The sequence below is a fragment of the Scleropages formosus genome, chromosome 10 (genome assembly GCF_900964775.1).
Source record: "Scleropages formosus chromosome 10, fSclFor1.1, whole genome shotgun sequence".
Lineage (NCBI taxonomy): Eukaryota > Metazoa > Chordata > Actinopteri > Osteoglossiformes > Osteoglossidae > Scleropages > Scleropages formosus.
Genome location: NC_041815.1, coordinates 12,917,406 through 12,935,032, shown reverse-complemented (window position 1 = coordinate 12,935,032; position 17,627 = coordinate 12,917,406). Strand labels below are relative to the sequence as shown.

The 17,627-nt window shown below is 46.3% G+C and overlaps 1 protein-coding gene across 5 annotated transcripts in view; it reads left to right on the top strand.

The window, feature by feature from the left end:
• LOC108932084 (rap1 GTPase-activating protein 2-like) overlaps positions 1-17,627 on the top strand; it is a 45,817-nt gene that overhangs the window by 16,960 nt on the left and 11,230 nt on the right. For 3 of the 5 annotated variants that reach the window (XM_018748267.1, XM_018748271.1, XM_018748269.1), the window contains exons 3-5: positions 12,159-12,243; positions 15,928-15,963; positions 16,514-16,558. In XM_018748267.1, coding sequence (XP_018603783.1) covers positions 12,159-12,243; positions 15,928-15,963; positions 16,514-16,558 — 166 coding nt within the window. Of the gene's footprint in view, positions 1-4,819; positions 5,050-12,158; positions 12,244-15,927; positions 15,964-16,513; positions 16,559-17,627 lie in introns of those variants that run through there. The other 2 variants (XM_018748266.1, XM_018748270.1) reach the window with 2 other exon arrangements.

Genomic DNA, 17,627 nt, shown 5'->3' with positions numbered 1-17,627 from the left:
TGTGTAGCTGAAAAACGGAAGTAGTGCAGGTGCAAAAATAAGTGAACCCCAAGTTGCATTGGTTAAACCAGGTAGGTGAGTAGAATCAGGTGTGTAAATCATATACACATTTATTTGTTTAAGGCTTAAGATAAAGATTTTATACATTCATTTTAATGTTTTATACAAGAATAATGACCAGACCTATAGCATTCACACACTTTCAAGCAGCACTTGAATGCATATTAAACCTGCAACCCTTTTGTCGTAACTCAACCATGTGTTGCCTCAAATTAAATCGGACATTACGCCCAACTAAGGGAAGTCTCACTTATGATCAGCCTACAGACTGCTGGGGTGTAATGGGGCTACAGTCAATCTGAGCTTTGAACATTCATGACAAGGGGTCAGGTTCCCATAATAACCTGTGAAAAACTGAAGCAAATGTGTAGCTCCCTTGAGTAAGTGTTTCTGTGACAGATCAGCGGCTGCCATTCAGCTCCAAGCAGAAGGGACGAAATCAAGAACAAGCGGGTTACATTCAGAGTGAGCTCTTGAGGTTTATCTCTTACAAAGTCCCTTGGTCGGGGGCTCCTGGTCTGACCATGAATGAACGTGTTGCAGCCTGTGGCACCTCTGGCTTAGCCCTACCGAGACCCACAAAGTACAGGTAATAGGGGTCAACAGCACATTTTGCACAAATGGCTTACTTCATACTAGGTCCTCTTTGAGCGTAATATTTATTTCTTAGCACATTAACACATTGGCACATAGAAGCTGACTGGGAAGCTATCACGTGATGACAGTCTTAGTCACAAGTCACTGTGTTATTAACTATTTAAACAATGAGGGAAGTGAAAAGGAGGAAAAACGTGTATCATTTCTCCATCGTATTAGTGCTGAGTCATCATGATCATCGATGAATTCTGAAATATGAATAGCTGGGGTTAAACAATATGAGATTCTCCTCTTGGGTTATGAGTTGATGTTGCAGAGTGGTGATTGCTGTCGTAGCAACCAGGAGAAATCTGACCCTTCAACAGTGACTGACACGAGGTTCAGAGAACATGCTGTTTGCATGTTGGCGTGTGTGCGTGTGTGTGTGTGTGTGAGAGAGAGAGAGAGAGAGAGAGCGAGAGAGAGAGAGAGCGCCAGAGAGAGAAAACAGGAGCTCTTCCCTGTCAGAGGGATGGTAAACAGCCATTGCACTGCCTGCGGCCCCCTGCCAATCGTGGCTAATTTGCTGATTTTTGACGAACACATGGCCTCACTTCTGCTTGGCAAAGACACAGCAGCCCTTTGCGCTCCGTGTCGGATGCTCTCCATTTCTTGAGCACACAAACACAGGATACCTAGGAACTCATACACAGCTGTAACACGCAAACAAACTTGTTTGACCAATTGTAGTGCGCTAAAAGTGTTGAGTGTGTGTGAGTGTGTGAGTGTGTGTATGTTCTGTACAATTCCTTATAGTCTGGGACTTGTTGCCATGGCCATAGCAGCCAGTTCTCTGCTAGCTCCCTCGCTGGAAGTGGAGAGCAGAACATGGAGAAGGAGCATCTCGCTAAAGGTTTGCACTATGTTTCCACCACTCATTTCCCTTCTCCTCTATCTCCAGCCTCTATTTCTCATCTCCTTAATGTTTCCAGGGCTCCCCTCACCCAGTCTCCATCACTCTGTGGCCCTCGGTTGGGCTGTTCCCCCTCACAGGATGTACCGGTGTAATCAGCCAGCTACATCACCAGATGCTTTAGGTGTGAATCAATGGCTCATGGAGTGGAAGTTGTAAAATGGTCTGTGTAGGGTTAGGTCAGCCTGCAGAGTGTGACTGCAGTATATCAGTGTACCGCCAGTGTATGTGTCCATACGTATACTTTTGCCACCGCTTAGGATGTTTGCTAAATACAGCTCATTGATACTGTTACGCAGCTGTTTCCTTTCTCGATTTATTCGTTTCACTTGAATGAAAATGGCAAATTATGACGGTCAGCATTTCCGTAACTGGCGAAGTGGCACATAACAATTCCGTTAGCACATTCAGGGACCATTATACCAGTAGTTTCCATGCTCTTCATTTAGCAATATGAGCAAAAAAAGGGCAGGTTTTGTGCTCGTCGATGCTACCATTGCAAGAATTTACTTATTACCGCATCCTTACAGCTAAAATTACTTAAAAACATGTACATGCCAAGAAATGTATTATAGACTGCATAGGGATGGAGGAGGCAGTTGTGTTGTTGGGAGACAGATGTGCAACCATAAAACTGAAGTGATGATTGCATGTGATGAATGTAACTGTGGTGCATTACCATGGTCCCGTAAGTCTGCATTTGTAAACCTTTTTTCAGACCTCAGTGTGAGGAAAAAGTAAGAGGGGAACATGCTGTTACCATCTAAGAGCTAAATTTAGCTGTGGCTACAACACAAATCCCAAAACAAACTCTCTCTCGCTCGGTCTCTTTCCCTCTTGCCACTCTCCGTCAGGCATAGCAGTTGCTCTGGGATGCAGGATTGCATATAGGAGACAGACGGTGAGGTCAGGGTGGGTGGGAACGAACGGCGTGATTCGCAGCTCAAACAAGCCGATGCTCAGGGTCTCTGTAGAGAACGTTACACTATGCACTGAGACTCTGAATTATAGCTGCACCGACATTACACTGACTGCTCGAACTGGAGCGACGCAGCAGCCCGTCTGCACTGCTCTGCGACCATACCGACCACCTACTGGCCGCACACCAACGTGCGCTCTGTGTTCACAGGTGGCCCAGGAGATTCCGGCCCATCTTCGCGCTGCGCTGAGTGCGAGCGGAGTGTGTGCGGCGTTCTGCGTGAAGGTCCACTAAAGGGCACCTTGGTCTGTGTGATTTGTGAGGACAAGACGTGATATGCACATAACGACAAGGATGATGCAGAAAGCGATTTGTTTGCTGCCTTTTCCATTTATTAATTTTTAACACTTTTTGTGCCATGTGATGTTCTGAGATGTTAGTAGGGCTCGAGTTAAGAGATATGCAATAAAATAATAAATATCGAAATAATACTCGTAGGTATTGGTGGAGACAGGACATGCTGCCTGGGCCCACGTCCTGAGCCATGTTAGCCTTCTGGGCCTCTGCATCATTCTGGTCGAGCAGTTTTTTGATCATTAACTTAGTAAGAGAGTGATGGCAGACACCTTGTCCTCTGTTACTGTGGGAGTCAGACTGCGGGGTGAGAGAGGCACCAAATGAAAAAGAAAGAGGGATGCGAGGGTGAGCGGAGAAAGGAGATGAGGAAAAATGGAGTCATATGCGCTGGACATCTGATGTTTTCAAAAGCAGGTGCTGCGGTAAAGGTCACATCTTATTCCTGACACTCATAGTTGCTGGTCCCCGATCAACAGCTTCGCTGTAGCTTGTTACCTGGGCTGAGGACTGAGAGGCTGTTTGCACCTCTTCTGTGAGACAGCTTCTGAGCAGTGGTGGCACATCTAGCATACAGTGTGGAAGATCCCATCGCAGTGCATTTTTTTTACTTGCCTCACAAACATTTTTGTCCAAAATGAGGTTCTTATCTCACTTTTATACTTTTGATGAGTTCATATCAGTGCTACTTCCTAATTACCCCTGTTATAATGAAGGAGAAATGTGTGGTTTACAGTTTAACTGCTTCTGTCCAAATAGCTGTAAATGTGTGTAAGTCACCAATCAATGTACATTCAGAATAACTGGGTTATAGTCGTTCGTGCTGTCAGCTAAATTATTTTGTATGCTCCTGCAGCATTTATTCTATGGTTTGACCCTAGAGGTGGGATGGCCAGACTTGGCTGAAATAATAGGAGAAAGTAATAAATCACCCTGGCATCCCCCCAGGTCCATGTAGGGGTTCACAGTTACAGATGAAATGCACCATAAAGCAGATTTTAACTAACTGACATGTTGAGTTGAAGAGTCTTCCATTGTTTTGAGATCCAGGCTTGCTTGTTGACAGCCACCATAGCTGATCTAATGTGCTTCGCGCTCCTGCACCATCACAGCTGCACACAAATGCACGCTTGTAGGCATGCTGAGAGCTAACTTAATGATAATACATAGACTCTTGCGTCCTTGCTATGGTCACTGAACAGGGCAGTGGAGTAGGGAGGGGCATGTAGGGGAGAATGGGGCCGAGGTCTGTAGTGGAGGAAACAGACTCCACGAAGCTCTGCTAAGATGCACATGAGAGGAAGGTGCATTTATCCAGTTGAGTGCGTAATGTCAGCAGAGAATCGGGTTCATTGGGCACAAAAGGGCTTTGGATCACAGCTGCACTTAGGCAGTGGGTTGTGGGGTCGTTGCTCATACCTCTCGTGCAGACTGGGGGCTTGTCTCTACCCTTGTGGCAACAGTACCAATCTCTTGTTCGGGAGGCAGTTGTACTTGTTGCACACTTCTCTCTGGGCCTACTGCATTTGTTATGGAAGCACCTTCAGCTTGAGGCAGTCCTTCACAGTGATGATGGAAGTCTCAGTGGCGCTATAAAAAATACAGCGGAAGATCGAGGTCATGGAAAGCAAGGGCAAGTCGAAGTATGTACTTGAGCAACGGAGAAAGAGAAACAAGTACTGCAGGAGCGGAGAAGAGGTGAGGCGGGAAGAATGTCATTGAAGGGGGACAAGTGCCGGTGTGAGTAATGGGGAAAGTGGGATAAACTCTGACAGTACAGGAAGTGAGACAGACTGCCTCTGAGAGGTGGGTGGAGGGAGGGGAAAGGGGCAGGATCAGCATGGAGGCCCTGCCTATCACATCGAGGTGGGTGGGGAGGCAGAGCAGCGGAGGGAGAGAGAGAGGAGGAGAGAGGGCGAGAGCGATGTACAGCGACAGCAGACACATTGCCCGCTCCGCTGAGGTTGGCGTTGGCAGCGTGCTGCAGCTCGGTCCGTCGCCGGGCCAAGGGGGACTACACGAGCGACACCTGAGGGCGGAAGATGTCTGAGCCCGAGAGCAGGGTGCACTCCAAGCGGGCCGGGATCCGGGCTGCCGTTGTTCTGATCGGACTCTTGCACAAGTCCCGGCGGCAGAAGGAGAAAGAGCAGGAGACGGAGATGGAGCGGTGGGTGAACTTCCCTTTCCTCCCTCCCACCGCTTTGCTCCTTTGACCCGAGACAGCGGCCACGGGGGCTTCGAGTTCAGGTTGCGGTCGGCGTTCAGTCCGAGGGTTTTGTCGGTCCACTCGGCGGTCCGGCTGAAGCGTTCGCATGCTGTTTGCGTCACTTTATCTACAAATAGTGTCATCGTTGGACCTTGTCCTCAAGCACGTATGTGTTTGCGCTCGTTTGTCGGTGATGACAGCGTGAAGAGACATTGCAGTATTTTTGGAAGTAACATTTGTGTGAGACAGAACCTAAAAAAGTGCCTGGTTTAACCGCATGCAAATGTAATTCATTTCGGTGTACGTCACTGCAGGTACAGATGCTTATCTGCTTCATTAGAAGCAGTACGTGCGCGTGCTCGTGTGTGTGGCTGAGTGTGTTTTTGCTACGGACAGTGTGTGTGGAACTAGGTCAGCAGGTGTGATAGGAAAGAGGAGAAAAAGGTGAAGTGGCAGCGGGGGGTAGATGTACGTCTGTGTGCAGGGAGCGGACTTGTTCGGCTGAAAGCTAAGGGACAGAAGGCTGAAAATTACCCAGCTGTGCAAGTGGGTAAATCACTGTAAGAAGATTAACACCGTAAGTCACTTTGGAGAAAAGCGTGAGCTGAATGAACAAAGGTAAAAGTAAGACTTCTCCTAACTTCCGTGAGATTGTTCGCACAACGGCAGGTGATGCACACAGAAAAGTGTGAAATAGAACTCACGCAGAAGTGTCCTCTTGCCGCTCTTCCACTCTCCATTATCACTTGTCACCAACTGTCCTTTAGAAAAACAGGACAGGTGATTATCAGGTATGCGTGTGGCTTCTACGCCCCAGAGGTAGCCCGAGATGGGACCTTTCGTAGCCACGGTGCTACCGGCTTTCTCACCGAGGTCTCGGAGAGGTTGGGGCTGCTGTTCCACTGGCGTGCTTGGGGTGCTGTGGTCAGTAGGGCTGTCTGGGTTCTACCCAGGCCTTGGCTGAGCTGCAGAGCCGCTATGAGTCAGTGGGAGAGGTTGCAGCTGTTCCGAGGACACCCCTGTGTCATCTGGGTGTGTGCGTCTGTTCCTCCTGTGTGTGGTTTCGATTGGTGTGTGAGGCTGTACGGAGCATTCGTGTGTATGCTTGCGTCAGTGTATTGCGTATACGGACAGCACGCAGGTGAAATGGGATGGAACGTGTGGATGCATGTGTGTTAAGACCAAACAGGAACTCAGCAGTGAAAACTCAGCCATGGGCCACGTGGCTCATTGTAGCTAAAGCTGATTGTAACAGAGATTAACATCAAGGACCTTTTATCACTCAAACCATGATTATTATGGCAGAGCAGTTGTCTATAATGGACCTTTGTCATTTCTGTTGGACAGATTCCCCGTGAGGTATGCTGATGGCCGGTGGCTCCTACCCACATGTTGTTCCTCCCTTTGGTTTAGTGCAGGTGTAGACTTCTTCATTTGTACAACCGCCACGTCCATGCATGCTCCCAAAGTGCCATTCCGGTTTTCAGCAAAACGGTGACAAATACCCTCGGATTCTTTGGCTTCCATACCCGGGAGGTTCAAGGCCGTAGTAAACGTAGCAAATACACCGAGGTTTTTGCTTTCTTTCTCTCATTCATCTCTCCATTCTATCCCTACCAACTGTCTTCTCATCCACCTCTTTGTTTTCCCTCACTCTGTTTTGGAGCTCCTGCATCATCACACATCTGTTTCTCACCCTGTACACCCCTCTGTGAGAGCCGCTGTAATTGCAGTGTGACTGGCGTCCTACACGGCCAGTGCCAGTACACCTTTCGGGAAGGAGGTCCCACTTCCTGACTACAGCCACATGCTGCCAGTGCCGTAGTGGGATGCTGGAGGGTAACTATTTATCCTTCATTTGTTTATGTTTCTTTGTTTACTAAGGGGTTACTTCGTCCGTTGGAACTAGCTTCGTTTTTTACCTCGCGCACACAGATTTGTATTCATGGAGGTGATATGGATCTTAGTACCTTGCCCAAGGGCTCGGCTGTCATTAGCTAGTTGAATGGAGAATACCTTGGCGGTTAAGTCTACTTAACAGGAGCAGCTGGTTGCTGCCTTTGGGCCCACAGGTTCAAATCCCACCTCCAGCTGCAATATGCTTCAACAAGACACTTACACTAAAATGCTTCCGTAAAATTGCCCAGCTGTATAAATGGGTAAATAATTCTAAGTAGCTTGATATTGTAAGTCATCTCAGAGAAAAGCATCGGTTAAACGAATAAACTGCGAACATAATTATCTGGACCCTTTCCCCACCTTCTGGCCTGCATATGGTGAGCCCTCTAAATGCAGACCGGATTCTTCCTAGCTGCGCTTTCTACACTGCAGTGCTGTGTTGTGGCCCCCAGCCTACTATCATGTCTTTCCCCACCCCGATTGCCAGTGCAGTGAGGGGTGTGCACTGACTAGTATTATCTGTACACCATTTCAGCAGGATAGCAAGTCATCAGATGTACAGTTTGAGTTGTCTAAATGGGACTGATGTGATCTTGCTATGTGTGCATGGATGTGTGTTTGATGCCATGGATAGGTGAGCGAGGAGAGCTACTGTGTGAAGGCAATAGGCCTAATCAGTGATGGAAGCTAAACCTGGCTGCAGTCTCTTTGGGTCACAGCACCCTGGCCTGTCTGCATTGTACTCATTTGCATGCCCCCCACATAACTTGTTGCTTTTCTAAGTGCACCCGTGTAAGCGTGTGTCCGTGTTTCCGAGAGTGTGCTGCCCAGAGAGGAATGGCATCTAACAAGTGTCCAGAGACATCCCCTGACAGATTGCATGGGGCCCAGTTTGCAGAACGCATGTGAATGTGCAACGGAGAAAGGTATTTTTAGATGCTCCTGCGCTTCCCCCCTCTGTCTCTCCCTCTCTGTCCATCCATCGTTCTCCTTTTTTCCCACTGGAAATGAAGGATGCTAAGAGAAAATACATTCTTAAAAATAAATGGTGAGGAGACATTGAAAAACAGCCGGGCGGAAGATCATTGCATGCAAGGAGGTGGCGTACTGGATGTGGAACTAGTCTTGCGACAAAGAGATTTGAGCCCCAGTGCAACGTTCACGTTGCCCCTTGGACTTCTGGATTAACGCGGGCTACTTCCGGAACATCAGTTGCATTGAGGAGTGGAAAATTGGGAAACTGCAAAGTGAAGCACACCTCAGCTTCTGAAAGACAGCATGATGTCAGTTCTCGCTGAGCCAGGGAGGGTGTGTGTGCGTTTATGTATGTGTGTGTGTGTTTGTGTGTGTGAGAGAGAGCATGGAGGTAGGAGGAATCAGCATTCTTTTGCTGTGTTGTTGCAACTGATGTCTGCTTTTGTCATTTTAGTAGTTTATATTTTGTTTCGCAAGGTTTCTGAGTCTTTCCGGGTTTTGTTCATAGAGTAACTACAGTAGCACAACAGGAACTACTTGAAAGCGTCCAAGGTTTGATACCGCGTTCGCAAACAGCGGCCACCAGAGTGGCTTGGCTGCAGACGGAGAGCGGGGGCACTGTCTTCTTTAGGGCCGTCCTCCGTACAGGTCCCTCATGAGGCGTCTGTGTAAGCGGACACAGCTCAGCAAAGGTGACCCTCTTTGCACTCAGAGCTCACCTGTTGGGGCCAGAGGCCAGTTACGGTGGGGCGGTGAGGGCAGTTACTGCGGGTAACTAATATTCTGCAGCTGTACACCGACCGGCAACCTTTTGGTGACAAAACAAAGTGTATGGAGGCAATTTCACCTGCCTGGTGGAGCATTTTTTCTTTTCGTTTGTGCATCTGTGCATTTGGTGGAGCAGTTTGCGTTAACTAGATCGCCAGTTGAGCACACAGAGCGCAACCTTTTAATGTAAATATTTAGTGTCTTAACCATGGTGCCACCTGCTGCCCACACCTACAGCATGTCTCTAAGGCTCTCAGAATGTTTGACCTTGAAGGAGCACTCAAACACACATATGTGTGAAAACAGTGGGTCAGCCTCCAGTGGGGGCAAGGCTTCAGGAGGGTTGTCACGTGTGCAGTGGGAACACATGTTGAGAGCTGCGATAGTGCTGCTTTTTCTCAAGTTCCTTGTTAAATAAACAGCGTGTGTGTCCGTATGTATGCGTGTGTGTGTGTTTGTCTTCTGCCTGCATGTCTTCTCACCTCCACGCCACCGTGATGATCTCAAGACAAATTTCCTTTTGCTGCAGATGCACAAGGAAACACTTTTCGAATTAAGCCAATCCCTCTTCGTACCCTGCGGTTTATGAATATCTGCTGCTCCCTGAACAGAGCGTGACCCCTTGCTTCCTTTGGATGGCACTGAAGAACTTTAAAGAAGCCTCTGCAACAGCCCTCCTCACACTCACACATATACGGAAGGAAGAGTCCTCTCAGACCCCCTCCTGGGTACAGGAGAGACAACCTCTCCTGAAGGCCCTTATCACTGCCTGGACATACACTGAATGCGCTTTTCACTGTGGACCACATCAATCCATACATCGATTTCACCGTTCATTTTTCTTCGGAGCTTCTGCCTTTGAACGGCTTATTCCTGGGATTGTGAGAGGGGAGCTATGTGATTGTGGCACCATGGCCTTGTCCTTCGCTGTCTCCTTCACTGTGCTGTTAACCACAGTACTTCATTGCATAGCCAGTCTGCTGGCTTTGCACAAAAACCATTGCTTCAACATGCACTACTTTTACACAGAACCCCTGTCTGTATAAACCTGTCTATCTTGTATGTGTGCACATATATGTAAAATACAAGTAATGTACATATATTAAAATGTTCTATTTCATCCGTCATATTTTAAGGATGGTAACGATGATAGCAATGATAATGGGGCTGCTAATGGTGATGATGATGAAGGCCTGTTTCCGGGACCCATGGCTGAGCAGCACCCAGACTGCTGGCCCCAGAGATCCATGAGGGGCCCGTGAGGAATGGACTCTCTGCGTCAGTCTCACTTCATGTCAGCTCTGCATCCGAACCGAACAGTTTTTCCTTAACTAATTATCCATGCGGCCACATCCATTACAGACATACTTTTGGCACAGTGATCGCAGGCCTTTGAGATTATCTGGCTTATTCGATTTCAGAGAAAAAAATGCCAACCATCAGACCGGAAATGGTGCCTATTACATTTTAAATGAGGGCTGCTCGGTTTTTCTTTGTCAGGTGCAGTGCTCTCTCCATGTATCATTAAAGAGAGCATTTTTTGCCGTACAAATTAGATTAAAATAATAGAAACCTGATTAAAAGTAATGTGTACGGCATATGCGTGACGGTTGATAAGGACAATAATAGTGGTGATGGGGGAGTGGAGTGGGGATCAGGTGAAGAAACTTCCATCTGCTTTCCTTACTCTTCTAATTATTATTGTCTTCATTTATTAAATGCTGCCAGCCTGTGTGGATGAGCATTTATAGGATTTTTTTTTCCTTCATTTGGGATTTCCCCTCTTGTCCTCTCTAATGTTTCTCTGTGACCTGCCTCACGGGTTTCCTTTTTTCCTAAGTACGCACTCCACTCCCTGCTTCCTTTCTCTGCATCTGCCTCCCTGTCCGTGCGCCGGCCTCTCTTGACATCTAACTGGAAATATTGTACTGAATGTATTTCATTAACATATAAAGAGAGCAGGAAAATGGACACACATACACACACACACACACACACACACACATTGATTTGGTTTTGTTGGGAAACCAAAGACTGGCTGTCTTAGTTAATTGGCACATTGTTGAGTTTTAATAAAGTAGGTAAAGTTGCTATGTGCAGAAAAATCAGGAAACTGTGAATGTGTGTGTGTCTGTGTGTTCTGAGTCAAGACGCCTACTGCTATCACTGGCCAGCTCCAGCCCCATTTGAGCTTCACTCATTTATTTTTCCATTTTTCTTTTTTCCATTTTCTGTCCGCACGAACTGTCAAATATTTTTAGTGACACCTTAAATATATGTATTTGTTTCTTGCTGTTGACATTAACCGTTGGTGTGTCAGCAAAATTACTTAGTCTCAGTTTGATGTTCCCAAAATACTTTGTGAAGTATATGCTGTGGACTTAGATGCAATGTTGCCACATACACTGTCTGAGCCATTTGACATAATCGGTTTGTTCACGGAAAAAAACAATAAAGCCTGATTGTATTGCTACGATTTAAAGAACATATTCAGAAATAACCCCTTCCCCTCTTGGAAGACCTCGTGCTTTGAGGACACTGAAAACGTAGTTTAGATTCTTAGAAGAAATTGGTCTGCTATTCTTGTCCATTCTGCACAGACAGTTTCTGCATCTTGCAACCTTTGACAAATTGCTCCGTCAGTCATATTTAAATAAATTGCTTCCATAAAGTGTGGAAGAAGAAAGTTATCATTGTGGGGCAGGTACTGCACTCAGTTTTGACTATCAGTCCTGATTTTCATTCAGACAGTTGTGAAGGAGACTCAGAGCACCACCCTCTAGTGGCTGGAGGGCAAAAGTTCAGATGGACTGTGCTGCACTGAAGTGACTGAGCCTTGTTCACGCACACACACACACACACACACACACACACACACACACACACAGTGGCTGAAACCGCTTGTCCAAAACAGGGTCGCGGCAACCTGGAGCCTAACCCGGCGAGTCCTGTTCAGGAAATGTTCAAAACATCTTTTGCTGGGAAGCAGGGACTTTCTGGGCCATTACCTACAGTTTCCAAGCCAGGGCCTAGTGACTACTCATACACCAGCAGGAGAATAAGAGTAGAAGCTGCCATCCTTGATTGACACTATTTTTGAACACGGAAATATCAACGGCCAGACGTAATAGAAAGTTCCCTGAAGAAGTTTCCCTAAAGTATGCTCTGCGAATGTGCCTGAACACACTGAAGCAATTATGGTGGTTAGGAGAAAACGTGTCCTTTGCTGTGCTTTCTTAAAACGTTAGAGAATTAATTATGCCGGTCTCACACCTAAAATGAGCTTCAGGGAAATTGCTGGAATGGGTTTCATTGTCCATTCAGTCAGCATGTGTCCAGTTTGTAACGCGCTGTTGTGGTCCTCGTGGAGAACTGCATGTCTTGCTCCTGTCTCTTGTTGACACCATTGCTGTCTGTTCCTGTTTTAGGAAGCAGGAGGTACCGAGTGTCTCCAGCATGCCCCTGGGGGAGGGACCCCCTTCGCCCCCACGCACTGCCCCACCCACCATGAAGGTAGGTGACAAGGCCCCACCAAAACCCCTGCAAAAGGGAAACAAGAAACTCACTGGAAAGTAATTTTCCATCTTCCTTATTTATCTTCTGTGACGTATTAGAATGCAAGACTGAGACACCTGATGAATTTGCATTGTAAAATGTACCTGTTGCTGGACTATGTGGAGCATTGTGATGAGAGGAAAATAGTACTGAAAGGCAAATAATGTGGATAGATTAAATGTTGAAACTGAGGATTTAAAAACCAGTCAGGTGTCAGAGGTTAACTGAGTTGGCCTTCCTTTTCAACACTCAAGAAGTAAGGAGGATGGAGTGAAGAAGCGAGGGAGAGTGTTCAACAAACGTGACGTATGTATGGGTGGTTTTACTTTGCAGCACATCTTGGGTCTACTGCTGCCACAGGTTGCAGATAATGAAAAAATGGCGGGGCCGAGTTCAGAAATTGCGCTTGTGAGAGTTCAAATGGGAGACCGCCTCACTAAGACTTCAGATCTGCAGGCTACAGAAGAAACCTTTGTAAATCAAGAAGTTGTGGGGAATGGCATTTTTACTTTCTTAGCTGCAGGTCAAAGGAGATTCTAGGATTCCAAGCTCGATAAAAGCCATTCTGCATCCTGCAGCGGTCGGACCGAATTTGTTTTGCGGTTCCGAGCTGCGCTCTGTTAGTGGCTCACGGGCACCCTGTTCGCAAAGCGCCACAGCAGAGTGTCATTAATCAAATGTATCTGCTGCGTCACTGAGAGCGCTCGTGCGTATGATGAGACTTTCTCCCACTGTCCTGGAACGAATGCAAACATGCCCCGTCACCTGGCGCACAGAGCTGTGGCGGCGCAGGTCTGATGGCTCTCTGAAGGAATTCGCTGCACGGGTTCGGCTGACGAATGACTCAGTGCTATTACCTGAGTCTGGGTGACGCTGGGAAAGGAGAACAATAAAACTTGTTGTCGTTAAAGGCGATGCATTACGGGTGTGGGTGTCTGTTTGGACGGTGGAATAAGAAATGAAGAAATGAAAGTCCGTCCCATGTTACACTGGTGTCAGGGTTCTTCCAGGACGTTAAAAGCAGCAGTCGGGCACAGCGCAGCGTGAGAAAAACAGGAGGATGTGTCCAGGTTACGCTGGAAGGACCAGTCCTGGCTGAGCGGTGCCGGGCCTGACGTACCTGTTCCTGTCACACGGAAGACTGTCAGACAAAGTGCAGAGCAGACAGTAGAAGTACACTGGTATTGTACTGCACTCTCACAAGCAAGTGGTGTCAGTGGGAGATAGCGGGGTGGGGTGAGTCTCTGAGCGTATTCACTCGAGTGTATGTTTCAGTATACTGTCCATATGATGATTAAGTATACTGTGTATGTATGTGTGTGTGGCTGTGTCTATGTCCGTGTATTAGTTTTTGCATTACTGAGTATCTCCTGTGCATATCTTGACCGGCGCTCTGCTGGTGAAAATCAGTGTGGTGACACGTAGGCTGGTGTGTGTGTGTACTGTGGGAGTTGAAAGCAGAGAAAGAGACACAGAATGGCAGAATGAGAGGAAAAAATGTGTGTGTTTGTGACACATTGGGATCTGAAGTCAGCCCTGTTAGTCAGCCTCATGTGTGTCAGGGAGGGGGGTTCCTGCTTCATGGCGCTTCAGCCTTCCCCCTCCCTGAAACAGACAGTATGGTTAATGTAAAGGACAGCGCACTGCTAATGACCATATTCCAATACGTAATCCAATATGTATCCAAATAATACTAAATTCACAGACAGTTACTTCCCACAATTTATTGTTACATTGCTGATTTTAAATTATATCTGTATGGTGCAATCAACAGTTTTAAATGAAGTCTCGGAGGCGTTAAAGACGAAAGCGCTTCGGAGTCAATGTAACGCTACTTGATTGACATTGTACAGGAGGAAATGCTTCTGGGAGGTCCTCACTGAATTATGGTAACAATTTATTTGACTGCAGGTGTGATGATTTAGAATTTAAAAATTGTCACTATTAGTTTTAATTGTAGTCACTTAGGACAAAGTTTGTGAAATTTCTACAGTACAAATATAAATCTGTTACGAATGTTTTGTAAATCTGATCCCATATGCCATTATTTTCAGAACTTGTTCTACAAGATTACAGCCTGAAGACATGCTGAGTAATTGATTAAACCAGAAGAACAACTGATGATGTGACATTTTGTTTGATAAACAGCTGTTACTAGGCTTAATATAATTTAATTACCTGGATTTACCACCATCATTTAATCCATTCTGTCTAAAATCAGTTGTCTCAGAAGCATTCGCTCCTCTTTCCAAATGTGGTGAGAGGAAGCAGGTCTCCTCTGGCCACCCAGACATGAGGGGTTTGGATGGCTCACTGGACGTCTGGCAGGATGTGGGATTAGCTGGGAGGGACGGCAACAATCCATGGCCAAGCCCGCGTGTCCATCCCTTCTGTGAATCAACAGCGCTGCTTACGGACCAGCATTAGGTTACACATTAACGCAAAGATAACATCTTCCTTGTTCTTTATCGTCCGCCCCACACACTCGTCTGCTCCAGTTCACAGCATTTTACACTGCTCTTGGTCATGGGCACAGGGTCACATTCAGGGTGCGATGCTCGGCGTGTCTGAGACTGAGAGATCTGCTTCTTGCCCAGTCATTTAGTGTGATACAACATTATGGTATGTTTCGGTGTAATCTCAGGGGGTCAGCAGAGATGGTGGGTTAGGGTTCTGATGCATAATGCTTACAGTAGATGCCATGGGTTACTGGCAAGTGTTTGCGTGAGTGTGGTGCGTCTCCCACTGTGGGAGGTGTGTGCAAGTGACACGTAGTTTTATTGAGTTCAAATTGCTTGCTGTTAGCTTTGCTTAAAATTAGAAACGATGCCGAGCACCTGTGAGTCCACAAATTCGAGAAGTTTCAGTTTCCTCCTCCCTTTTCCTCTTTGACATTTTGTCAGAACATGTTGAATAGAGTTGTTTGTACTAAAAAGGCTCCTCTCCATGTTTGCTTTGGTTCTCCTCTGTCCCTCCTTGCTGCACCTTCTGCATTCCAGGCAGTGCAGGTCTCATGTACCAAATGCCTGTTCGGCAGTCCCTGCCCAGCCATTCCTTCCTCCTGCCCGCTTCTCCCACTCCCTCAGGACATGGCACCCGTGTTAATTCTGTGCATGTAAGCAAGGGGTGTAACAGACCAGCTCCAGGGTTTATGATCCATTGCACTTTTGAAAAGATGCTGGCTACTTAGCATGTGCCATGCTTAGGCTCTGCTGGGTCTGATGCAAATCACAATGATATACATAAAGGCACAGAGTTTGAGAGTTGCTCTCTCTTCTGACAGCATGATCGGTGTGGCCTATGACAAGGTATGGCTCTTTTTCTGTTCACACATTCAGGTGTAGCTACGGTGGTGCCATCTACCGCTGAAGGAATCCTCTTTTAGTCCAGCTCTTGAGGTTGACACACTAGCGTTGTGGGTCCTGACCGTCCCAAGGTAGCAACTGTCAGCTGCACAATCCCAAAAAATCCAGTTGCCAGGTTTTTCACTGAACTACCCAGCTTTACATAAAATGAGTAACAATGTGAATTTGTACTGTTGAATGAAGATGTCTGATGTTCAGTAAGAACATCTCAGATGAAGTGATCTGATGAGTTGAGCTGTAGTCTAAACTGACTGTTTGGTTTGTTTCTGCTCCACAGTCGGCAGAGTTCTTCGAAATGCTGGAGAAGATGCAGGTAAGACATAAACTCTGTTACTGTGTTAGAGCAAAGCAGGTTCAGTCCAAGGCAGGTCCTGGGGAACCAGCCGAGGTGTCAGAGATCAGAATTGCGTGGGCTCAGTCAGTGCAGGACTAAACTCAGTAACCCTTTGCAGAATTACTGAATCACTATCTGTGGTGTTAATTGCTTGTCTTGCAACATCTTTTATTAAGTACTCATATAATTATAAGTCCATTTCAAATATTAGACTTAAAGTGCTTAAAGTCAAGAGTTTTGAGCTTCTGATGAAAGAATCGGAAGTCACAGGATCCAAACTACAGGACTGACTGGACAAAATGGGAGTGTGAACTCTACTGATGACAGGACTGGTGACCAGCCCAAATTGGTTCCAATAATTTCTTTAAATAACAGTTTCCTGATGGCTAGCAATATAGTGCAAGTGTGGGACTCCATTATCCCCCAGCCAATATTGTCATTGAGGTAGAAAATGATGAATGTTGGTGTTATAATGTATAAATGTCACTCTTGTCTCCGCCCCATGCTGCCCTGGCCTCACCCCGACCAGGTCCCTAAAGCAGAGGAGGCAAAAGCATGCTCCCAGAAGCACAAGGTCTGATTAGCATGTCACAGTCCGGCAATGAGTCCATGTGTTTGTGTCCCCCTCTCATGTGTGATACGGAGTCACCCCTGCTATTGTGCCTGCTGAGTCAGTTGGTGTTCACTTTCTGTGGTTCCCCAGCTACAGAATCAGCCATACCACGAAGGGACATAAGGGAGCTGAAGTTCTCGAGGAAGCAGTCATGACTTCTTCACTTCATCATAACACTTCTGTCTATTTGAAACAGCACAATCATTTTTCACTTAGAACATAAGATGACTTCTGAAACAGGCATTCAGTACTTCAATGAAATTCTGTTATACCACGCTATTATAAATCCATAGCAAATCTGAACAAATGCATAGCACACTTTGTGAAAACTATCAATATCCTAGCTGGCCTCTTCCCTAAATATCCATTTGAAGTTTGGGGAAATATGTTCTGAGCTACTGGCTAACTACCAAAGTGAAATGCAAGACATCTTCTTAAGAAGAACTTTATTTGATTTTACTTCAGGATCATAAAGCATCGTCATAACGGTCAATTAATTTACTTTGTTAAAGTCATAAAGTGACATTGTCAGAAATATTATCCCAACTTAGCCTGCTCTGTCATTAAGTCTCATAGGATAATGATGCTATAAAACAATAAAAGTTCTGAATGAAATGTCCAGAAGAAAATTCATAACTACTGCATGATAGTGATGCTGTAAAACAGTAAATGTTCAGATTGAAATTCATAAGCCTTATGTGGACTAGAGAAAGTGCAATGTACACTGTTGTATACTGGCCCAGACCTGTCGGTGCCTGCAGTGCGCTCAGATGATGGCTGCGTCCAGACACAGCTGTCTGTGTTTCACTATGAGCTGCTAAAAAGATATGAAAAGTACAGCTTGTATTCACTCATCTGGGGAATCAGAGGTTATACCAACCAGACATCCCATAAAACCTTCAGCTTTTATTTTGCTTTTCCATTGATTATTAGGCCACTTCTTGTATCAGTGAGTGAGTTTTGTCCTGTTCGTCTGTTGATACTTATGCGAAGCACTAGATCTCTAATGAGTACCAGCTTATCTGACTAG